This window comes from Myotis daubentonii, chromosome 3, assembly GCF_963259705.1.
Source record: "Myotis daubentonii chromosome 3, mMyoDau2.1, whole genome shotgun sequence".
Taxonomy (NCBI): Eukaryota; Metazoa; Chordata; class Mammalia; order Chiroptera; family Vespertilionidae; genus Myotis; species Myotis daubentonii.
This window is the reverse complement of record NC_081842.1, coordinates 118,176,201-118,201,699: the sequence shown is the minus strand read 5'-3', so window position 1 is coordinate 118,201,699 and position 25,499 is coordinate 118,176,201. Positions and strand designations below refer to the sequence as shown.

General features: G+C 43.1%; 1 protein-coding gene across 2 annotated transcripts in view; it reads right to left on the bottom strand.

Annotated features, from left to right (window-relative positions):
- Window positions 1-6,792: 6,792 nt before the first annotated feature.
- LOC132230613 (sulfotransferase 1C4-like) overlaps window positions 6,793-25,499 on the bottom strand; it is a 38,563-nt gene continuing 19,856 nt past the window's right edge. Inside the window, exons 4-7 of one of the 2 annotated variants that reach the window (XM_059688331.1) lie at window positions 22,860-22,986; window positions 19,312-19,406; window positions 17,434-17,608; window positions 6,793-7,046 (exon numbers count right to left, since the gene is read on the bottom strand). In XM_059688331.1, coding sequence (XP_059544314.1) covers window positions 6,934-7,046; window positions 17,434-17,608; window positions 19,312-19,406; window positions 22,860-22,986 — 510 coding nt within the window. In that variant the 3' untranslated portion in view covers window positions 6,793-6,933. Of the gene's footprint in view, window positions 7,047-11,035; window positions 11,210-17,433; window positions 17,609-19,311; window positions 19,407-22,859; window positions 22,987-25,499 lie in introns of those variants that run through there. The other variant, XM_059688332.1, reaches the window with a different exon arrangement.

Genomic DNA, 25,499 nt, shown 5'->3' with positions numbered 1-25,499 from the left:
TCTGCATTTGAGTTTCAGCTCATTGAGGGCAGAATTTAGAAATTTCTTACCTGTATTAGCTACTATGGCTAACACCTAGTGATAGGAATTAAGCAAAAATGGAAACAAGATTTACAATTATTTGTTACTAGAGGCCCAGTGCACGAAATTCGTGCATGGGTAGGGTCCCTAGTGGCTGCTGGCCAAGGCCAGGGCCTTTCTTTGTTCCGCACCACCCCCTGGTGGTCAGAGCACATCATAGCGAACGATCGAACTCCCAGTCTCCTGTTCGAATTCCTGAGGGGACACTTTGCATATTAGGCTTTTATATATATAGATATGACCCCTGACCCAAGCACCTGAAGGGCAGGGAGTGTGTCTAATTCCTACTTGCCTCTTTAGCACTGCATCTACAATGTCCGTTGTGCCTCATTATCAAAAGTATTATCTTAGGCTAGTATCCTCAAGTTCCTTTTGACCTGCCTTACAGCATCCATGGACATAGAAGCCTCTGATTATATAAGCTTTAGCCACCACAGCCAGAGGAGTCCTGGTACAAGGAAGGCTGCAGTACTTTTCCAAGTTTAACTCGGAGATGAGGAACACAATGTGGATAAGACCTTCAATAGCTCCACCTGCCAGATTAAGAGAGGTTTTACATATTGCCGACTGATCTACTCTCTGTCCCTGGAAGGGTTCTGGTCCTACTTCCTGGTTTATGTGACCCACAGGGCAGACATGAGTGGAACCTGACTCACTCAGGATCTTTTAGTGCTAACCTAATAGTTTGGACTCTCTGAGAGCAGCTTATATACCCATTTCTAGGGTAAAGTTTACAATTCTATAAATAGAAGCAGGAACAAATTTTACTGCTTATTCAGATTTGTGATTATATTTTGCAAAGAACTTGGACATTCATCAAAGAGGAAAACTATAATTTTACTCAATGTGAAATGAGAGCAATCTTTGACTCTATCTCAGGGATGAATTTCTCATTGGCAGACTCTTTTCTCCAGCAACCTATGACATCAGGCCAACCCGTACAATGTAGCATTCCCAGACAAATCAGATAGGAGATCAGACATCAAGATAAGTATTGGGGAAAAAATAAATCTGAGGAAGGTAGATGGGATGATGACATCTTAGACTTAAGTTTTTATGTTCCATTAATCTTTTGTAAAAAAAAAAAAATCTTTTATAAAGCAATAACATTTGTCTGTAATGTGTTTGTGATCATATTGGCCTTTCCTAATTTTTTCAAATAAATTTATCAACCAGATAATATTTTGGCATTAAGAGGAGGAACTAATTTCTCTAAAGTGATAGTAATTCATTATACTTATTTTAGAGTGTTACTCTACCCCCTCAAGGTAGGAGGTTACCAGGATTAATTGGTTGATTGATTAATTTAATTACATATTGAACATGGGCAAAAGCTTTTGCCAGACCCTGTAATAACATGATGGCTTCTTCCATTTGATGGCAGTGTTGAGCCCATTCACATGTCCAACTTTGTCCAAGACACTCTTTGTACTCTGGATATGTCAGCTATGTCATCCTGGTGCTTTGTCCTCCCCCTCTTTTTTTTTTTTTATTGTTGAATTTCCAGGTACCGGGTTTGGTCTGTGCTTCCTCCACTCTACCACACAGCTAATTGAATGGGGTGGGTGGTTATCTGAGGGCAGGCTGGTCAAATTCTCTCCTGGGCATTGAAGCAAAAATACAGAAAGAAGTTGTCAATTTGTCCTTATAATAGCCCATAAAGGTAACTAGTGAGAAGGCAGAAAATAGAAGAAAGAAGATTCTCTTAGTATCCTATATGTGATCTCTTAGTGTTCCATTCTAAGACAACAACAACATGTAAAATAAGACAAAAATGGTCCTAGCCAGTTGCTAAGTGGGTAGAGTGTTGGCCTGCAGGCTGAAGGATCTAGGGTTCAATTCCAGTCCAGGGCACATACCTCCATTGCAGGTTTGATCCTCGGTCCTGGTCCAGGCAAGTGCGGGAGGCAACAAATCAATGTTTCTCTCTCTCTGTCTTTTCCCCTCCCTTCCACTCTCTAAAATTCAGTGAGTAAAAATTATCCTTGGGTGAGGATTAACAAAAAATAAAAATTAAGAAACACAAAAATCCAGACAAAAATGAATCTAAAATCTTTCTCTCAATGGACTGGAATTCCTATTTGTTCAAAAGTTAGTGAAAACTATTTCTCTTTTTGCCTTGACTTTTAATAAGCCCAGAGTGGATTATGACCAACCATGGGAACTTTTAAATAGTCTTTGTTTTGGTTGTAACTATCTCTTGCTATACGTTATGCCTTTTGAACTTTTATTAGAACACACTTAGTAATATTGTACAAACAACTACTCACATGTGGAATCTGAACATCATATAGAAATATGCATTGTAGGAATGTGAGTGCAGGTTACAGTGGGGAGTTGTGCCTATAGGAAACTGGCAGTGACTCTTGCCAAGCAAAGGGAAGGATTTAGTGGGAGATATGAGGAAATATGACAGTGGTAACAGAAAGTTTCCTGCAGACTAGAGAGCCTTCTATCTGCAACCCATAGTTTAGGTCAGCTAAGATTTCAAAAAGTACATAGTTGAAACATGATAATGGTATACATTTGTAATCTAGGACCGATACCACCAAACTTATATGTTCTCCCACAGTTCTCATTCAGATATTGTTCCCATACCCCTGTACAGGTTTTGTTGTATGTATAATTACAGAATTGGGCAGCATGGAGAGTCCAATTTCTTTTCCTGTTTTCTAATGTGCTTTTCCTTCTCAGTTCACAGCTTTTCTTACACGTTTGTTTCTTTGGAAATGTCTAATCATAGCAGGTGTTAGGGTCCTGCCAAATCCCCTGGGGTGGTACTTCCTGGTTAGGATGGTGTACCCATCGCCCAGCTACTGCAGGTGCTTCAGCTCATGGCTCAGCTCATAGCCTTCAGCTACTTTGCCTCAAGGTGCCTGGGAATTAAATTATAACCCATTACTCCCCACACTGGGATATACAGTCTCAAAGCAGCACAGCTTCTGCAGCTCCTCTCCTCATCCCCATCTCCCCACTCCAAGTTGTTTTCTTGGAATAATATTCTTGTGTGACTCCTTTCATTCTTTGTCATGCTTACCTCATTCCTCAATAAATCACAGTGTCCAGGAATATTTATCTTAGTTTCTGTTTCCAGGGAACCTGCCTAAGAAATTGGTAACCTGCCGCTTGAAGGAAAAAAAATGAATACTTCAAAGTAAAAAATATTTTTCCTCTTATTTTGGACTTTTCCTCTAATTCAAGATACTAGCCACAGCTTTTGAACTTTATATTATAAGAGCATGAGTGACTAATGTTGTGTTTTATTCACTTTGAATTAACTAGTATCTGTTATGGAAAGAGACCTTGCATTTTGGCCTTAGAGGTAGGGTAGGAAATAAGATAGAGATGCTTCTCTCTCTCCTAAATATAACTTCACTTCCTTTGGGCTTTGTTATTGAAGAATTATTCCATTGGGTCTTGAAGGATTTCTGGAACTATGTGTCCCTGAGGTTTTAGAAATACAGTTGACCTTTAAACAATGCAAGGGTCAGGGGTGCCAACCCCAGCGCAGTCAAAAACCTGCATATAACTTTTGACTCCCTCCTAAGGTAACTATGAACTGCCTACTGTTGACTGGAAGCCTTACTAATAACATAAACTTTCAATCAATGCATATTTTGTATGTTACATGTTATTCTCCCAATAAAGTGACCTAGAGAAAAAATGTAATTAAGGAAATCATACAGAAGATTAAATATTTATTTTAAAAACTGGGTATAAGTGGACGTGTACAATGCAAACCAGGTTTGTTTAAAGGTCAACTGTAAATTATTAAGTAGGCACTTTTGCACTTTGGGGTGATGGGAAGATAGGAATGCTGACTGTGCTAAATGTGGTACATGTACTTGTGGCTAGGGAATGGGTTGTTGTGAAATACCCACAGTGTCATGTTCCTATTTTCCTCAGTTTTTCTGTGACTCCATACTATGTGGCTTTGTTTCTCTTCTCTATGATCCTGCTGCATCTTTCAGGCTATGTTAGTATCACAGTTTGTTTGATAATACAGTTCACCTGTGCCATGCTACAGTTTCTGACTGTTAGGGGAAGAACATGCTATAAGAATAGAGTCTTAGTTGTTTAATAAGCTATTCACTATATTAACCATAGAAAAGAGATTATACTTGCAGACCCTGGGAAACTGGGAGACATGTTGCAAGAAGAAAAACAGGGCTGTAAAGATAAGGTGGCCTCGAAGCCCAGATGGGTCCATTACTCTGAAAGAAGACACTTTTTTATTGCAGATCAAAGAAAGGACCTAGGGTCCCAGGTTCGATTCCAGCCAAGGGCACATGCCCAGGTTGCGGGCTCAATCCCCAGTGGGGGGCATGCAGGAGGCAGCCAATCAATGATTCTCTCTTATCATTGACTAGGGGCCTGGTGCACGAAATTCGTGCACTGGGTGTGTGTGTGGGGGGGGTGTCCCTCAGCCCAGCCTGCCCCCTCTCACATACTCAGGTGTTGACCCCCATCACCCTCCAATCGCAGGATCGGCCCCTTGCCCAGGCCTGACGCCTCTGACAGAGGCGTCAAGCCTGGGCAGGGGACCCTCATTTCCCCCCATCACTGGTTCTGCCCCCAGCCCAGGCCTGATGCCTCGGCCAGAGGCGTAGACCCCCATCACCCTCTGATCTCCTGATTGGCCCTTTGCCCAGGCCTGACGCCTCCGCTAGAGGTGTCAGGCTTGGACAGGGGACCCCCATCTCCCCCTGATCACTGGCTCTGGCCCCCGCCCAGGCCTGAGGCCTCTGACTCAGGAATCATGCCTGGGCAGGGGACCCCCATCTCCCTCTGTTCGCTTGCTCCACCCCCCGCCCAAGCCTGACGCCTCTGACCCAGGCTTCAGGCCTGGGCAAGGGGACCATCATATCCCCCCAATCCCCAGCTCCGCCCCCCGCCCAGGCCTGACGCCTCGGCAGAGGAGTTGACCCTCATCACCCTCCGATCACCAATCACCGGATCGGCCCCTTGACCAGGCCTAACGCCTCTGGCTGAGGCGTCCGGCTCAGGCAGCGGGGACCCGTAGCTGCAGCGGCCCCGCGATCATGGGCTCCGCTTTAGGCCCAGGCAAGGGACCCCTAGCTCCTGGGACTGCCAGCTTCGACCGTGTCCAGCTCCCATCGCTGGCTCCACCCCTACTTCCTGCTATCACTGGCCAGGGCGGCAAAGGCGCCTGATTCTCCAATCAGGCTGGGGGGCAGGGCAAAGGCGGCCCCAGGGCCACCTTTGCCCTGCCCCCCAGCTCTTAGCTCCCCCCTGGGTTTCTGATCACTGTCAGTGGCAGGGGGCTTCTTCCTGCTTTCCCTTTGGCCTCCCTGCATTGTGCCTACATATGCAAATTAACCACCATCTTGTTGGCAGTTAACTGCCAATCTTAGTTGGCAGTTAACTGCCAATCTTAGTTGGCAGTTAATTTGCATATAGCCCTGATTAGCCAATGAAAAGGGTATTGTCGTACGCCAATTACCATTTTTCTCTTTTATTAGATAGGATGTTTCTATCTCTTTCTCCCTCTTCCTTCCTCTTTGAAATCAATAAAGAAATATACTTTAAAAAAAAAAGAAAGGACCTATCTGAAGGGAGACATGTTCTGGTGCTAATCTTTGCAGTATTCCCAAGCTAATCTTTGCAAGAACAATGATAGAAAACAGACCCTGGGAACTCACTAGTTTTAAATTTTTCCCCACCCTCTAACCTTACATAAGGGCCGTTTTGAAATGAAATGTCAGAACAATTTCTTTCAGGGTATTATTCTTGCTGCTCTCTCGGATTGCTGGCCATCTGAATAAAACACACCACAAAGATTCAACCTTGTCTCTACTTATTGACTTGTGTAATGATAGGCAGCAGGCCCCTTTCCTGTCCAGTTTCACTACTGGCTGCACCTTGTTGTTGTCATCTTTTGATGCTCTCCATTTCCCAGCATGAATAAGGTACTCAATATGTGTCTGTCATCAAATGAATGGAGTTGGCCTTTTTTCTAGGTATGATTGTATTGTACAGAACTTTTGAAAGAAACATTTCAAGTCAAAGGAAATTATAATAGAAGATGGAAAGAGGATATATAGAAAGAACAGAAATTATACTAGAGACCTGGTGCACGAAATTCATGCATGACAGGGGGAGGGGGTTCCACTCATCCCAGCCTGCACCCTCTCCAAACCGGGACCCCTTGGGGGATGTCCAACTGCCTAGTTTAGGACTGATCCCCAGGACTGCTGGCTCACAATCACTCACCTTTTTTGTGTGTGTTGATATGTATGAGTTCTTTATCCCCAGGGTCTCATAATCCTGGACCGCTGGCTCCTAATTGTTCACCTGCCTGCTGACCTGGTCACCCTCAACTGCCCCCCCTGCTGGCCTGGTCATCCATAAATGCCCTCCCCTGCTAGCCTGGTCCCCCCAACTGCCCCCCTACTGACCTGGTCGCTCCTAACTCCCCCCCTCACCTCGTGGCCCCATTCAACCTGCTGTTCAGTCATTTGGTTGTCCCTCACTAACCCTCCTGATGGCCTGGTCATAGGCAGCCATCTTGTAAGGGTGTGAGGGTTAATTTGCATATTACTTCTTTGTTATATAGGATATTACATGTTGGTATATTGAAATTAATCTAAACACGAAAAATCTGCAGAGAGAGAGAGAAGGAAAATGCTGACTATTGATACTGGATAAATGAAGTCTCATTGGGGTTAATCCAAAAAAGTAAATCACAAATTTAGGGATAAGAATATCCAAGTCATTGTTTAAAACCCTTACATAAAGTCACATAAACCATTAGTGGTATTTGGAAACAGAGTTCTCTTCTACTTCACTCAGGCTGGCGAGAGAGTAGGTCTTATTTCCATGCTCTGATTTCTAGAGCTCCATGCAGAATGACAGAGAGGTATCAGCCATATTTTTCTCATAGTTTTCATTTAATTGCTTGTTCTGAGCTTCAGTGAACTGATTTTTCCAATCTCCAGTGACTCCTAAAAAGAGTAATGTAAAACACATTCAATAATACTTTTATGAACTTTGACCATTTTGCATTTAAGTAATCCTTTTCCTCTCAATAATTAAATTCCTTACCTAGACATTAGCTCATTGTCCTCCTGACATTGAATGAGAAATAATATTACCCATGGCACAAGTGAGGTACTTGTAAATAGAAAGCTTTATTCTGAAACACTTGGGGAGGGCTGAAATCTAGATCATGGGTTGTCTAATTCTCTGCATTACACTCTTGAGCTCTCTAATCTACCAGTACTTTGTGAACCCTCAGTACATCTAACATTCTATTTAAGTTAACTGGATCTAATTTTCTTAGCTTCTCTTTACCGATCACTGGAGCACTGATAAGAGTGGCTGCATCCTCAGAGCACTGTCTGCTCCTCTTATCTGTAGCTTTAGTGCAGGCAAAATTCATAGTTAAATACAAATGAGAATTCTCCTTTCTAATTTAATGATCATTGCTGTTGCCCTAGCTGGTTGCTCAGTGGTTAGAGTGTCAGCCCACGGACTGAAGGGCCACAGATTCGATTCTGGTCAAGGGAACATACCTCAGTTGCAGGCTCCAGTCAGGGCATGTGTGGGAGGCAATCAATTGATGTGTGTCTCTCACATCAATGTTTTTGTCTGTCTCTCCCTCTCCCTTCTACTCTCTCTAAAAAAATAGATCAATAGAAAAAATATCCTTGGGTGAGGATCAACCAAAATAAATAAATAAATAAATAAATAAATAAATAAATAAATAAATAATCATTGCTTTAACATATAAGTAAATTAAAGCAATCCTATCTAATAAAAGCCTAATATGCTAAGTGTCCGGTCATCCAGTCATCTGTTTAACCAATCGAAGTGTAATATGCTAATGATATGCTAAGGCCATTCAACTGCTTGCTATGACATGCACTGACCACCAGGGGGTCCAGCTTGCTGCTGGGTCCAGCCGATTGGGACTGAGTGAGAAGGGCTGGACATGCCCTGGAGCCCTACTGTAATTCCTCCCTGGCTGGGGAACCTCCTGTGTCCCTCCCCCGCCCCTATCATGCACCAGAGGGGTGCAGACCATGGCCCAGAGGGGTGCCTCAGCCTGGCCTGCGCCCTCTCATAATTGGGAACCCCTCGGGGTATGTCAGAGAGCTGGTTTTGGCCCGATCCTACAGGCCAGACTGAGGGACCCCACTGGTGCACAAATTCATGCACTGGGCCTCTAGTATAATATACTAGTAAAGGAGTGGTAGGGTTGGTTAACTTTGTTTCATGCTTATGTAATAGGGAATTTATATTTTTTTACCTTCAATAGCTAAAAATGGTCAGAGAGACCATAGAAAGCTATTTCTCTTTTGATTACTCTATATTGTCTGATTTATTTATGCTTTTATATTTGTGCAATGTTATTTTCATGTACAAAGTGTCAATTTGCTTAATTTTCTAGGTTTAATAAATTATATGATTTATCAATTGTCCTACAAGAAAATTAGGTGACCAAGTGGCATCAGCAAATTGGTAGAGGAGATACCAGCCTTTATCAACCCACAAAAACTAATAATTAGACAGAGATCCATGAACAAAAATAGACCTGGGAAGGCTTCAAGTGTCTAATTTAGAACCTGAAACAACTCAGTGGGGAAAAAACGAGAGCATAACCATACAGAAAGGATTGCTGAAGAGATTGACAGAGCTGACATGTTTGGAGATGGCTAGGAGCAAAGAAGGGTGAGGCTATCAGTGTTAAACACACAGTGGATGTCATTGTGGTCCACAGTGGCCTGCTCTGGAGAGGGCCTGGTACTCTTTGCCACCCTGAAGCCTTAATAATCTTGTGACAGGTACAAACACCCTGTAGCTTTCACAGAGGAGGACTCCATAGTATTTGTCAGCATGGACTCCAGTGGTTTGCTCTGTGAAAAAAACTGGCAATTTTCCCACTGAGATAAGCAACAACCATCACCACCACAGAACCCTCTAGAGAGGGAGACACTACTATGTGCCCTCTTCTCCAAGAAAGAGCCACTGTTGTGCTGCTCTGAGACCATGGCCTTCACTTACCTCAGCCCCATGCATGCACTGGACCCCAGGGCCCAGGACACCCCATGCATGCCCACTCTCCATATCCAGGCCCCACAACCACTTCACATGTGCCTGAATTGCAGACTCTGGCTCCATGACCCTTTATGAGCAACCACATCAGAAATACTGAAATCACCAATACAGTAAGTGCATCCATGCCCCAGACCTCAGGGCTGTAGCTGATTTGCATGTACTTGCAATCTGTACTCTGGCTCTACAACTATTCTCTGTGAGTGCCCACACCTAGAACCCTGAAGCCACCATCACAGTAGCCCTGAACCCTGGAGCCATTGCAATCCTGTAAGGTCCCACACTCTAATCCCTGGTCCCATGGTTGCTCCCCTATAGGAGAAAAAGAGATCAGGAGGACCTCAGCATCCTTTGCAACAGCTCGTGCTGCTGTGACCACCTGCCCTCAGAAATGCTGGGACCTCTGCAATCTTCACTGATGCTGATGCAGTTGATGGAATGCCACAAAGCCCACACTGCTGTGCCCTCCCTGGAGCCAGAATTGCTGCAGCTCACCCAGTCAGTGAACCCACACCCACCCATAGGTGAAGGTCTTTCCTTATTGAAGCCAAATCACGAAGTATGGAAGAATGACTACATCAAATGTGCAGAAATCAACACAAGGTTACAAGAAACATGAAAAATCAAGGAAACATGACACTGCCAAAAGAACACAATTGTAACCTACTCCAAAGGAATGGAGATCTGTGAATGACTGGATCAAGAATTCAAAATAGGGGTCAGAAAGCAACCAAAGGACTTGTATGCATGCATATTAGCATAACCAATGGGCACAGACACTGGGGTGGTGGGGGCTTGCCTGGGGTGGGAATGGCTGGGGGCAGGGGCTCCAATCAGGGAAAAAGAAGACATATGTAAAACTTTAAACAATAAATAAAAAGAAAAGAGGAAAAACATTCAAAATAATTATTTTAAGGAGTTCAGCAAGCTACAAGAGAACACAGACAACTCAAGGAAATCAGGAAAACTATACATGAACAAAATGAGAATTTAAACAAATAGAAATAATAAAAAATAATCAAATAGAAATTCCGAAGCTGAAGAATACAATGAATGAAATGGGGAGAAAATAGCAGATTTGATCAAGCAGAAGAAAAAATCTGAGAAAACAAAGACAAGCTACTTAAATTACCCATTAAAAAAGCAAAAAGAAGAATTAAAAAGAGTAAAGAAAGTCTATGGGATTTATGGAACACTATCATGAGGACTCATATACAAACCATAGAAATACCAAAAAGAGAAGAGAGAGAAAGGGGCAAAGAGCTTACTTAAAGGTATAATGGCTGAAACTTTAAAAACTGAGGAGAGATATATACATCCAGGGACATGAAGCTCAAAAGTCCCTAAACAGGTTCAACCCAAAAGAGTTCCTCACTGAGACACAGTGTAATCACACTGTCCCAAAACAAAGATAAATAAATTTGAAGGCAACAAGAGAAGAGAGACTCTTCACATACAAGGAACCCCAATAAAACTATCAATAGACTAGAGACCCAATGCACGAAACTCATGCACAGGTGGGGTCCCTAGGCCTGGCTGGCGATCAGGGCCAAGCAGGTTCCCTCCTCCCTGCCTCCTCCTTCCCTCGCTGCCAGTGTCCACCACTACCCACCCCCAGTTCCCCATCCCAGCTCAGGGCCAGCCCCAATCAGGTGATCAGGGCCTGCTGGCTAGGGGGAGAGACTGGGAGGTTGGCTGGCAGGCCCCATCAGCGATTGGGGCCTGCAGGCTGGAGGCAGCTCCTGCATTGAGCATCTGCCCCCTGGTGGTCAGTGCGCATCATAGCGACTGGTTGTTCCAGTTGTTCTGTCTTAAGGGTTGCTTAGGCTTTTATATATATAGATTTCTTAGCATAAACCTTGCAGGCCAGGAGTGAGATAATATATTCAAAGTGCTGAAAGAAAAACATACACCTGTCAACCAAGAATATTTTCCTGAAGAACTGTCCTTCAGAAGTGAAGGAGAGAGACTTTTCCAGGCAAACAAAAACTGACAGTGTCAGTCACTACTAGACCTGCCATACAAGAACTGCTAAATGGAGTTTTTCAAGCTGAAACACAAAGGTGTTAATTTGTAACATGAAAACATGTGAAAGTAAAAACTCACTTGGAAAACTTAGTCTATAGTCAAATTTAGAATACTGTTAACCCCAGAACACCATGGGTTTGAACTGCACAGTTCTACTTATACACAGATTTTTCCCTCAATAAATATGTACAATACTGTAAATGTATTTTCTTTTCCTTTGTGACTTTCTTAATGACATTTTCTTTCCTCCAGCTTACTTTATACTAAGAATACAGTATATAATACATATAGAAAATATGTTACTCAACAGTATATGTTACTGGTAAGGCTTCTGATCAACAGTAGGATATTAATATTTATGTTTTGGGAATCAAAAGTTATATGTGGATTTCTGACTGTGTAGGGGGTTGGCACCCCTAATCTCCATCTAGTTTAAGGGTCAGCTGTACTTAAAAACTGGAATAGTGGTGTATAAATCATCTTTAAACCAGCATAAAGGTTAAAAACAAAGTATTAAAAATAAATGTAGCTATAATAATTTGTTAATGGATACAATATAAAAAATATGTAAACTGTGACATCAAAAAAGTAAAATGTGGGGGTGGGAGTAAAAGGGTAGAGTCTTATATGCAATTAAAGTTAAGTTGTTATTAGCTTAAAATAAACTCATATCTTACAGATATGAGTTTATGTAAGCCTCATGGAAGCAAAGCAAAACACTACAAAAACAATCAGTCACAAATTAATATAGCAAGAGAGGAAGAAAGGAGAAAACTACAAAATATTCAGAAAATAATTAATAAAATGGCAATAATAAGTCCTTATGTACCAATAACTTTTAATAATGTAAATGGTTTGCCCTAGTCGGTTTGGCTCACTGGATAGAGCATTGGCCTGGGGACTGAAAGGTCCCAGGTTCAATTCCGGTCAAGGGCATGTACCTTCATTGCAGGCACATCCCAGTAGGGGATGTGCAGGAGGCAACAGATCGATGCTTCTCTCTCATCGATGTTTCTAACTCTCTATCCCTCTCCCTTCCTCTCTGTAAAAAATCAATAAAATATATTAAAATATATATATAATGTAAATGGTTTAAATTCTCCAATCAAAATAAATAGAGTGGCTGAATAAACAATAAGCAACTTCAGCTTTAAGGAATAGGTTGAAAATGAAGGGATGGAAAAAAAATTCCATAAAAATGAAAACCAAAAGAGAACAGAAGTACTTAGACAAGATAAACTTTAAGTCACAAACTGTCACAAGAGACCAAGAAGAGAAAAGGATCAATTTATAAAAAGGACATAACAATTATAAATATACTAGAGGCCTGGTGCATGAATTCATGCATGTGTGGGGTCCCTCGGCCTGGCTGGCGATCGGGGCCGATTGGGGGGACTGACCAGCCAGGGGGAGAGACTGTGGGAGGTTGACCAGCCACCCCCACCCATCGTGGCAGGTTGCAGGGGCCAGTCAGCTGAGGGGAGGGACTGTGGAAGGTTGGCTGGCTGCCCCAATCCCCCTTTGGGGCCAATCAGGGGGGCCGGCTGGCCTTGGGAAGGGACTGAAGAAGGTTGGCCAGCAAGGGAAGGGGACCATGGGAGGTTGGCTTTGGGAGTGCACTGACCACCAGGGGGCAGCTCCTGCATTCAGTGTCTGTCCCCTGGTGGTCAATGCACTTGATAGCAACTGGTCAACCAATTGTTCTGGTGGTTCGGTCGTAAGCATTGCTTAGGCTTTTATATATATACTAGAGGCCCGGTGCACAAAAATTTGTGCACTCGGGGGGGAGGGGAGGATCCCTCAGCCCAGCCTGTGCCCTCTCACAGTCTGGGACCCCTCGGGAGATAACAACCTGCTGGCTTAGGTCTGCTCCCGGGTGGCAGAGGGCAGGCCCAATCCCTAGGTGCAGCCCCTGGTTGGGCTCAGAGCAGGGTCGATTGGGGAGTTGGGGCGCCGCCCCCTGTCATGCACAGAGCAGGGCGGATTGGGAGGTTGCGATGCCACCCTCAGTCATGCTCAGGGTAGGGCTGATTGGGGGGTTTGGGCACCGCCCCCTGTCACACTCAAGGCAGAGTCGATGGGGTGGTTGTGGCGCCACCCCCTGTCACGCACAGAGCAGGGTCAATCAGGGGGTTGGGGAGCTCCTCCCCCCCCCCGCCCCGTCACGCACAGAGCAGGGCCCATCAGGGGGTTGGGGAGCTCCCCCCTGTCACTCACAGAGTAGGGCCGATCAGGGGGTTGGGGCGCCGCCACTGTCACACTCAGGGCAGGGCCGATGGGGAGGTTATGGCTCTACCCCATCACACACAGAGCAGGGCCCGTGTGTGTGGGGGGGGGGTTGGCGCGCCACCCTCTATCACCCACAGAGCAGGGCTGATAGGGAGGTTGTGGCCCCGCCCCCTGTCACACACAGAGCAGGGCCCGTGGGGGGAGGGGGTGTTGGGGTGCCGCACCCTGTCACACACAGAGCTGCAGGGCGATCAGGGGATTTGGGCGCTGCCCCCTGTCACACTGATCCCGGTGCCGGGAGGCCTCGCGGTGCCGGGAGGCCTCGCGGCTCCGCTGATCCCGGTGCTGGGAGGCATATTACCCTTTTACTATATAGAATAGAGGCCTGGTGCACAGGTGGGGGCTGGCTGGTTTGCCCTGAAGGGTGTCCTGGATCAGGGTGGGGGTCCCCACTGGGGTGCCTGGCCAGTCTGGGTGAGGAATTGAGGGCTGTTTTCAGGCTGGGACTGAAGCTCCCAACTGCTCCTTTTTTTCTTTTTTTTATTCTGGGCCAGCTTTAGCTCTGAGGCTCCAGCTCTTAGGCCTCCGCTCCTGAAAGCATGTATATGGTTCGTATCAACTCCAGCTCTGAGATCCCAGCAGGCTGAAAGCTGGTTTCTGGGGTTTTGTTTAGCGTCTATATTTGTTACAATGTTTGAAACTGCAGACTCAGAGGCCGGCAAGGCAGGCAGGGAATGTTGCAGTCCTCTGTCACTGAAGCAAGCAAGCCTCATGTTAGTTTCAAGCTGCCTGGCTGCCAGCCGCCACCTTGGCTGGCAGTTAATTTGTATATCTCGCTGATTAGCCAATGGGGAGGGTAGCAGTCGTACACCAATTACCATGTTTCTCTTTTATTAGATAGGACTAGTGTCCCAGTGCATGAAATTCATGCACGGGGGAAGGAGGTTCTCTCAGCCCAGTCCTCACCCTCTCCAATCGGGGATCCTTTGCAATCAGACATCCCTCTTGCAATCTGGGACCACTGGCTCCTAACCGCTCATCTGCCTGCCTGCCTGATCGCCCCGAACAGCCTCTGCCTGCCTGATCCTCCCTAACTGCTCTCCCCTGCCGGCCTGATCTTGCCCCCAATTTCCCTCCCCTGCCAGTCTGATCTCCCCCGCAACTGCCCTCCCATGCTGGCCTGATCACCCCTAACTGCCTCTGCCTTGGCCCCCACCACATGCCTTTGTCCACAAGGAAGTCGGATGTCTGGAAGATGCCCTCCCCTGCTGGCCTGATCTCACCCCCAACGGCCCTCCCCTGCCAGCCTGGTTGGCATATTACCCTTTTATTAGTATAGATAGACTAGAGGCCCAGTGCACAAAAATTCATGCACTCGGGGGTGGGGGGGTGGGGAGGGTCCCTCAGTCCAGCCTGCACCATCTCATAATTCAGGGCCCCTTGGGTAGGATCCCTAGGCCTGGCCTGATATCAGGGCCTAGCAGGGCTTTCCTTCCCCCAGCTGCAGGCACCTGGCCCCACCACCACCGCTGCCACTGCTTGCCATCTGTGCAGTGCTGTCCCCCCCTTCCCTGCCACTGATGGCCTCCCTCTGCAGGCAACAGGCTGGGGTGCGCTGGCTTGGCTGGCCTGGGCTTCCCTCTTTCTTTGCTGGGGAGGTGGGGGGGGCAGCCCTGCAAGGGGCCGTCTGCCTACCTGATTTCCCCTAACCACTGGCCTGCCTACCTGATCACCCCTAATCACTCTGCCTGCCTGCCTGATTGCCCCTAACCTCTTGCTTGGGGGCGGGGCCAACCTGGCAAGGGGCCATGGTGGTCTGGTCTCTGGTCATTCTGGTTGTGATGCCTGGCCTTTTATTAGTATAGATATTCACCCAACATCATCAGAGCATTTAAATATATAAGGTACATACTAACTGATCCGAAGGGAGACAGACAGTAATACCTCACTTTTAACAATGGATAGTTTATACAAGCAGGAAATAGATAAGAAAACAATGAACTTTATATCAAATGGAATATATATATATATAATCATTCCATCCAGAAGCAGCCAAACAGAACACTCTACAGCAGGGGTCCTCAAACTTTTTAAACAGGGGCCAGTTCACTGTCCCTCAGACCATTGGAGGGCCGGACTATAGTTTTTAAAAAAAAGTATGAACAAATTCCTATGCACACTGCACAGATCTCATTTTGAAGTAAAAAAACAAAACGGGAACAAATACAGTATTTGTATTTGCATGTGGACCGTGGGCCGTAGTTTGAGGACCCCTGCTCTAGATCATATGTTAGGTCACAAAACAAGTCTTAGCACATTTAAGAAGACAGAGGGAGCCGGCTATTTATATCCCATGAAGACTGCTGCCCTGGGCCCCCACTAGCCAAACCTGCCTCTGGGGCTCTCTCTGATCTCGCCCACACCTGATCCCCCAACTTCTCCCTAACCTGCCTTTTCAGCTGCACTCAGATGGACCTGGCATGGTATTCACCAGGTTCATTTCTGGACACCAGTTTTACTCCTTTTGCTGCTTCACAACCAGTCTTGAGCGAAGAAGAAAACCTGAAGAATATTACTGCATTAGACCTGTAACTGATATGCTTAATGCTGATCCTGGTTCCAACTGATTTTATACCTCCCTGCCAGATTAATCTTCTTAAAGCAGAGCTTGGATGATGTCATTCCTCACATCCTTTGAGTAGAAACTCCTCAGCTTGGCTTTGAAGCTCACATTTCCCAAATGGACCACATGAAGAGATAGAAAACAGGAGACTCTCAGCACCACAACAACCTTTCTGATCAGTGGGATGACAGCCAGACAGAGCTCCGTTAACCCAGGAATGTGACCCACCTTTGCTGGGAAAATGCCATGATTAGGCTGCTTGGAAGCGGGGACCTAAGTGTGAAGGACTGCCCAGTCCAGAGTAAAGGGAGGTATGTATTGAATGCACTAGAGAGGCAGAGGGTGGAGGTACAGCTGCTGGGATGATAGAAAGCTGGCTGTGCTGTCTATTATCCTGCAACCCCACGAATCTTTGGTGAAAATATTAACGTCACAAAGTTCTTGGCAGACATAGAATTCCAGTGGAAACTAGTGAAGAGATCTTATGCATCTGATGTCCATATTAGCCTGGGCAGAAAAGCAGGACATCCGAAGGAAACTAACCTCGAGGAATTCTCAGAAATCTTGAAGCGGGATCTGAACTCTCATAGTCCCTAAAATAAATAGGTGCTGGCACCATGTTCCCCTCAATCTCTGAAGGGCGGGGAGGTCCCAGTTCCATCCGGTTTACATGAATAGTAGTATTAGGATGAAGGTAGCTTATTGTCAAAAATTTTTTTAAAAAAGAAGATAGAAATCATATCAAGTATTTTTTCCAACCACAATTGTATGAAACTAGAAAACAATAATTTATGGGTATTTCACAAATATTTGAAATTTAAAGCATACTTCTGCACAACTGATGGGTCAAAGAAGAAATCAAAAGGACATAAAAATATCTTTAAACAAATGAAAGTGGAAACACAACATACCAAAAACTACAGGATGCTGCAAAAAAACACTTCTAAGAAGAAAGTGCACAGTGTGATAAATGCCTACATTGGGAAACAAAAATATATCAAATAGGTGACCTAATTTGACATCTCAAGAAGCCAGAATACTAGTTTGAGAGAAATACTAGCTTCCCAGAGATTAAAGACTTTACTTGAGAAATAGTTTTGGGTCAAATACATTTTTGAAGCTCTGAGTTAACAAAATTAAACAAATTTCTTCTCAGAAAATGTAATATGTTCATGTGCTTTAAAGGGGGCAGTGTATGTTTAAGTTTGTAGTTTCCCATATTTCTCTGTGAAACATGCAACATGGCCTAGGTCCCTTAATAAGGCTTTGAAGAACTCACTTCAGAAAACACTGTACATAGTGATTCACTGAGATTGAATGTTAGGAAACCATTTTATAAATTGATAATGTTTTTCTTTTTATCAGAGGAAATACAAAGTGCATTTATACATCACCTTTTCTCATGAATGGAGAAAGACGATGATTCATTTTAACATCGTTTATGTAGTTGGTCATGGGGTTCCTTTTCATTACATCAAATGAAGTGTTATAGACAATTTTGTCTAAAATCTCTTCTTTTAGGTTCTTCCCCAGGAAATCCATAACTTTTCTAATTTCACGTTTTGGGTCCTATGGGGGAGAATAGAAGAAATGTAGTAGATGTTTTTTATATCTTAGGAAAAAAATGTAACAACGAACAAATCTTAAAGAATTAAGCATTGGAATAATGGTTAAACCATTTAAAGATCTATTAGTTTATCTTTAAAAGTAATTCGAACAAAAGTAATTTCACATTTAAATTTATGAATGTAAAATCAATAAGCTTGTACATATAAAGTGCAATTGTATTAAAACCAATTGTGTTTCATACTGTGCTATAGCTGATGCTAAGAGAATAGGCTGAAAATTGTTTTATTTGGGAAGGTTATTATTTTCCTTCACTTTTACAGGTAACAGATAAGAAGCTATTTGAGAGAACAGGTAACAGTCATTCAAAATAAACAAGATATGTCCCCTCCTTGTGATTGGAGAAACACACATACAGAGCCCATGTTTCTCTGGCTTTGATGTCTGATGACTCTGGATCATTGCTTATTCCTGACTCTGGACATGTTGGGTATACCTGTTTAATGATGGACCTTTTGAGAGCACCTTACACTCTGCAATGGGTTTCCGCCTCATCAAAAAGTGAAGAAGAGGGGTCTGGCCCCCATTCACTGTGGCTCTTTCAAATATACAGAGGGCTATGCTGAGGGAAGCAGAGGGCAATGCTGATACTTAGGAAAGCTGCAGAGAGAAAGTATGGCCCCAGCCAAACATTTGGAAGGAAAGAAGCAATACATTATTTCTACCCAGAGTAGAAGAAGAAAAGAGAGGCCATGATTAATGAAGGAATCCATGTCATAAACCAAGGCTTGGAGAACCATGGACCAGTCAGGGCTACATTTGCCAGGCATTTATTTTACATATAAATTTATGACAGACTTTGAACCAGAGATTATACATGTTGCTAATGGGGATCTTATTTAAAATGACAAAACTTAACAACTGTAATAATCTGAACAATAAAGATTTAATTTAAAAAAAATAAAATAAAATGACAAAACTTATTTTAAATATTTATTATTATTATTTTTAATCCTCACATGAGAATATTTTTCCATTGATTTTTAGAGAGAGGGAAAGACAGAGAGAAATATCAATGTGAGAGACACACACCAATTGGTTGCATCCTGCATACACCCTGACCAGGGCCTGGGCCAGGGGGGAGCCTGCAACTGAAATATGTGCCCTTGACCAGAATCAAACCGAGGACCCTTTGGACTGCAGTCCGATGCTCTATCCACTGAGCCAAACAGGCTAGAGTGACAAAACTTTAATATACTTTTTTAAAAAGTGAACAAATTAAAACAACTCTAGTCTTCCTCAGTACTTCTTTCCTGTTAAGAGTCCTAATTCTTTTTCTTGAAAGTAAGAACAAATGATGGGGGGAGGTAGAGATCCTGGAAGGAGGAACCTTGAGAGCTAAAGAGGGAAAAATCTTGTGGCTCAAACAGAAGACCTCTTCCATGCTTCTGAATGAGGTGGGAATTGGCCCTAGAGTACAGGGAGGCTAGCAGGAAGAAACAGGCTGTGGAGTAAGGTAGCTACTATACTGGTACCATGTTTGCCGTTTTGTATGTCACATGGCAAGGTGGTTGAAGAAGTTGAAGGTGGCATGCAAAATATTTTGCATAGATAAACTTTTATATGTTACTTTCCTTCATTGTTGTCATGGATCTGTAACTCAGGAAAAAAATTCTGTGAAGTCAAAATTCAAGTATATTTCTTACTTTCATCATTTCTTCATAGAAGAGATAGAGAATGGGGTGACTCTCTTTCTTCTTCCACCAGCCTTTCACATGATCAAACCAGGAACCCCATACCACTGGAAGGAAAACACATAAGTGAGAGTAGGAAAAGACAGAAGAGAAAATGAGTTGTTTCCTCAGAATACAAATGGAAGGTGTGCTTGGTCAACACAAGAGCAGAAGAACTTACTTTTTATACATCCTATATTTATATTCTGTATTACTTTTCTTCCTTTTGGAAGCTGGCAAGATTACACTCAGGCTCTAGAGCCTACTGGGTTTGAATCTCAGTCCTGACATAGCTGTATGACCCTGGGCCAGTTACTTAACCTCTCTTAGCCTCAGTTATTTTAATTCTCATCTCTGAAAGAGAATAAATAATAATACCTATGTCATAAGATAATATTAAGATGTATTAATTTATTCTGCAGAGCCTACTATGTGCTCAGCACCATCCTAGGTATTGGGGATAGAGCAGTGGACAAGACAGGTGGAAAGCCCTATTCTGGAAGTGCATCTTGTAGGGGAGACAAATGAGATGAATGTGAAATACGTAGCATATGAGATCATAATGCATGTTTAGGAGAAAAAAGAAATCAGAGAAGGAGAGGGGAAATGTTGCATTTATGTAGAAGGTTTAAATATTCATAGTCTTGCCAGAGAAGGATTCTTTGAGAAGGCAAGATTGCATAAAAACCTGAAGAAGGAAAGTGCATTCCTGGGGAGCGGAACAGCAAGGTGAAGTGCTGGGGCAGAAACTGCCTTGTGTTTGAGGTATAGCAAGGCAGCCAATGGGACTAGGACAGACTATGAGAGGAGCAAAGGAACAGGAGAAAAAATGTGAGTGGAAAGGAGGCTCAACCCTATGGGCCTTATGGGTCACAGCTCAGGCTTAGGCTTTCACTCTGAGTGAAATGGAATGGCGTTGGTGGGCTGTGAGCAGAAGAATGAGGTGGTCTGACTTCCCTTTTAATAGAATCCCCTTTGTTTCTGTGTGTAAAATAGATTGTAGGTTGGCAAGATCAGAAGCTGAGAGATGGGACAGGGGCTATTCATTTTTCCAGGGAAGGTGTGATGGTAGATTTGACCAAAGTGGTTGGAGAAGTGCTCAGGATAGGTAAGATTCTAGATATAGTTTGAAGGTAGGGTTAACAGATTTGCTGTTGGATTGGGTGGGGTGAGTAAGAAAGAAAGAGGCTCAAGATAAGTTCAAGATTTTAGGCATAAGAAACTTAAAGCACAGTCACAATTAACTAAGATGTGGAAGCCTCCAGAAGGAAAGACAAACGTTTGGATTTGGACATGTGAAGTCTGAGATGCCTCATAGTCATCCAAATGGAGAAGTCAGTGAGGCAGCTGGGTCTATGTACCCAACACAGGGTGGAGGCCAAGAATAGAAGTGCAAATCTGTGGATCATCAGCAGATGGATGACATTTGAAACTAGGAGATGATTGGGATAACCCCAAATCTGCTTTATCAGGTCTCTCTCTCTCTCTCTCTCTCTCTCTCTCTCTCTCTCTCCCTCCCTCCCTCCCTCCCTCCCTCCCTCCCCCCCCTTTCTGTAGAGGAGAACCCTCCAAGGTTTTGATTTCCAAGATTTCAGCATGGTGTACAATTTAACCTCACATAGAACAAGGAGTTGGAACTACACTCAGCTCTAATTTAGAAAGATCGATCTATACATCACCCCAGTCCCATGTTCTCAAATTCTTCAACTAGGTCACTTCTTTGTGGCTCATTCTTTGTCAAAAGCATCTGACATCACTGTTAGAACATCCACTGTGAATTTGCTGAAGACATTAAATCAGTGAAAATACCTCAGGGTATAAATGGATCATTCTCAAAATGTATCTTATAAGGAGCAAATTAGCAATGATAGCTTTTGTCATTTAGGATTATAGAAATCAAATGGCAATTAAAGGCATATTTTCACACTTTACTGTAGACCAGTGGAAAAGAATACTTTAAAAATATTGTTATTGATTTCAAAGAGAAAGGGAGAGGGAGAAAGGTAGAAATGTCAATGATGAGAGAGAATCATTATTGGCTGCTTCCTACATGCCCCACAATCCAGGCATGTGCCCTGACCCAGAATCTGAATCTAATTCGTAGGTCACACTCAACCTGTGAACCACACTGGCCGGGCATGGAAAAGAATATTTTATCAGATTTATTCATAATTATTTCAGAGGTATAGGACTCAACTATAGGAGAACTGTAGAGGGCAATTATTTCTTCATAGATCAATATAAATAATTAGCAAAAGGATTTCAGACATAAATTTTGAGCTTAAATAACCAAGTAATGTAGTGCTTAGGTTTTAATCATGCAAAGCTGCCAATTCAAGCTGCAAAGTACAAAACAATCTGCTCTTATATTATATTATACCTCCCAAAAGGTATAAACTTGAAAAGGTTTGCTTAAATTACATTTTTTAATGTTTGAAAAATCTTGTTCCTATGAAGTATTTAGATATATGCAAGAGTAGAGGCAATAGTATAATGACTGTCCATGAACCCATTACCCAGTTTCAATAATTTAATCACTTTTTAAAATATATATATATATATATATTTTATTGATTTCAGAGAGGAAGGGAAAGAAAGAGAGAGATAGAAACATCAATGATGAGACAGAATCATTGATTGGTTGCCTCCTGCACACCCCCTACAGAGCATTGAGCCTGCAACCTGAGCATGTGCCCTTGAGTAGAATCGAACCTGGGACCCTTCAGTCAGCCAGCTGACTGCTCTATCCACTGAGCCAAACCAGCTAGGGCAACTTAATCACTTTTTAATGTTCTTCAGGAGAAGGACTGATGTATTAAAAGGTCTAGTAGTATTTGAGATTTAGGAAAACATCAAGAATCTTCTGGTAACTTAGTTTTGACACTGGAAGCATGATTGCAAGGCCATACATTTCTGCACATGTAGTTTGTTATTTCGAAGCACCATGGGCCACCATGTTACAAACTCATGATGGTCACGGTTAGAAAACTTGATCATGCACAAAACCTTTCTCTCCAGTTGAACATGTAGGTAATTGGGAAGACTTTAACATGGCAGCCAAATACACAGGATTTGAGCTTAATTAGTCCTGCCTATGTTCAAATTCTAGTCCCTACTCTTGCTAACAGGGTAATCATCAGTTCTGTAAACTCAGTCTCAATTTCACCGCCTGTGAATTATGGATATTATTACTGTAAAGATTAAACAAGCAAATTCATGTAAACCATTTAGTATAGGTTTAGAGTTGGAACCAACTTTTATTATAGCTGCTTTCCCTACAGTACAGTTTTGGCTTTATTCAGTGAACATATTGTCATTGGACACAGATACACATACAATGACAAGTAGCCAGAGCTATGCCACATCTCTCAGGAATGTTGCCTCTTGTCTTCCACTCCCTGTAATCAGAGTTTCTTCTGTGAGTGAATTTTATGGAGAGAATTTTATAGAAAGAAGAATTTTATGAGGAAACTTTATCCTCTGCAGACATGAGTAAGACTGGTTCCTTCCATTTGGCTTACCTTTGCCTGACAGGAATGTTTCAAAGTACTCATCCCAGCTTCCTGGGTCTGGGAGTCCTTTGTTCATCTTTTGAAAATAGTAGTAGGACACCATGTTGTCTTTGACATTCCTTGCCACATAAATTATCTAAAGTGGTCAGAAGAATTAAAATGTAAATTAAAAAAAAAGATTTAGAAATTGAGCATTTAACGTGCATAGTACCTGTCTGTGTCCACAGACCAAGTTCTAAAGGCCACAAATACATTTTTGTTCTCTTCCACTCATCATCCCATCAGCCACTATAAACTTGTAAATATGCAAATCTGATCAAGTGGCTCCCTTGTGTAAAATTTCAATATCTGTTCATTGCTCTTAGTATTAAGTATAAGGCCTGTGTGATCTGTCTCTCAGCCAGCTCTCTAACTTCCTTTTGCTCACTCCTTCCGCAGTACACTCCTTTTCAGTTCTCTGATCTTTGTGGCCATTGTTTTCAATGTGTGCTATTCTGCCATTCCTCCCTTAAACCAGGAGGTCTTACACTGATGGACATCAAGAGGACTGTGCCTCTCCTTTAAGTCGCAAGCAAAATGTTGTATAGGTGTGTACTTTGATAGAAGTGAAGACATGACTTATTTCAGATGCTCAGCAGGGTCTGTGATCACTAAAACTTAAAAACCTTTAATTTAAATGTTGGGTTTTTTTTTAGAGCTCTGTTTGAAGCCTGCATTTAGTCTTATTTTGTTCACTTTTTTTGCACCTTCTTCTGTTGCTCTAAACTTCATATATTTATGACAGATTTGTTCCCACACATACCACTCTCCTAAGCTACATGCTTTTATATCTATACCTGAATGTCTTTCAGGCATTTCAGATTTAATGGGCTCAAAATTAAATTCATACTCAGATAAACTTACTCTTCCTCCTTCGTTCACTTTTTTTCATTAACGGTACCACTACCAAACAATTAAAATCACAAAATCATACTAGATGCTTCTTTTTTAAACTCTTCCAAGCCAATCCTTGACCAAGTATGTAGATTCTGTCTTTTCTTTACATTTGGAATTCATCTCCTTACTGCCCATATTTAATTTTTAAAATTTATTTTTAAAATTAAATTTATTGGGTAACATTGATTAATAACATTATATAAATTTCAGGTATACAGTTCTATAATACATCATCTGTATACTTCATTGTGTGCTCATCACTCAAAGTCTAGTCTCTGTCACTATGTATTTGACTCCCTTTAATCTCTTCATCCTAATTCAAGTCTTCCTAATTCCTTTTCTGGACTATTGCCACCATCTCCTCATTGATATCCATTCAGTCTTTTTTTTTTATTATTGCTTAAAGTATTACAAAGGGTATTACATATGTGTCCTTTTTTCCATACAGTCTTGCCCCAGTTCTTCCTTCCTTCCTTCCTTCCTTCCTTCCTTCCTTCCTTCCTTCCTTCCTTCCTTCCTTCCTTCCTTCTTTCCTCTCTCTCTCTCTCTCTCTCCCTCCCTCCCTCCCTCCCTCCCTCCCTCCCTCCCTCCCTCCCTCCCTCTTTCTTTCTTTCTTTCTTTCTTTCTTTCTTTCTTTCTTTCTTTCTTTCTTTCTTTCTTTCTTTCTTTCTTTCTCTCTCTCTCTCTCTCTCTCTCTCTCTCTCTCTCTCTCTCTCTCTCTCCCTCCCTCCCTCCCTCCCTCCCTCCCTTCCTTCCCACCAGAGGATACTTTTTCATTGATTTTTAGAGAGAGTGAAAGAAAGAGGGTGAGACAGAGAGAAATATCGATTTGAGAGAAACACATTGATTCGTTGCCTCCTGCATGCACCCCAACCAAGGCCAGGGCTGGGTAGGAGCCTACAGCTAGGTACGTGCCCTTGACCGGAACTCAACCTAGGACCCTTTGGTCCACAGTCCGATGCTCTATCCACAGAGCCAAACTGGCTAGGGAACCCAGTTCTTTTTGCCCCTCCACATTGCCATGTCCATATGGGATCTTTCTAAAATGTAAATGGAATCATTCATTTTCTTGTTCAAATTCTTCTATGTGACCCAAGTAGCCTATATGGTCCAAACATTTAGCATGGCAACAAGGTCCTTCACTTATGACTCCAACCTTTCAGGCTTCATTTCTCGCCTTAGATGTACTTTTTAAGTACAAGAGTCATGGCTCCTACCCATCTGGTAAATTGGAATGCTCTCCCATCTCTCATCACTTGGCAATTTCCTATTTACTTCTCATGATCCTCTCCTCTGTAACCCTTGCCAACCGCCTTGTCAAGGAGTTAAGTACGCTCATCTTTCTGTCCTCAGAACACCTTACCCAGTTCTTATGGTGTTTTACTGTTACCCCCAACTCAGCTCTGGTTCTGTCTATACTACCAATATATTGACATTGGTCTTTAGTCATTTCCCCCCCCCCGGACCCAGATCTACACAGAAAGATATGCAAGGTAGAGTGATTAGGCTCTGGATACACCCAGGGATGGTATAAGCTGTGGCTCTTGACAAGACTGTTAAAAGGCACAGAACTATTCCATGGAGAGGGAAGGCCAAGGACTCCTTTGGCTAAGTGCCAAGAGCACGTCTGCAGATTCTCTGTAGGTAAGCAGTTCTTTAGACTACAAGTCAGCAAATGGTTTCTTGGGGCTCTGAAAGAGTTGTAATGAGATT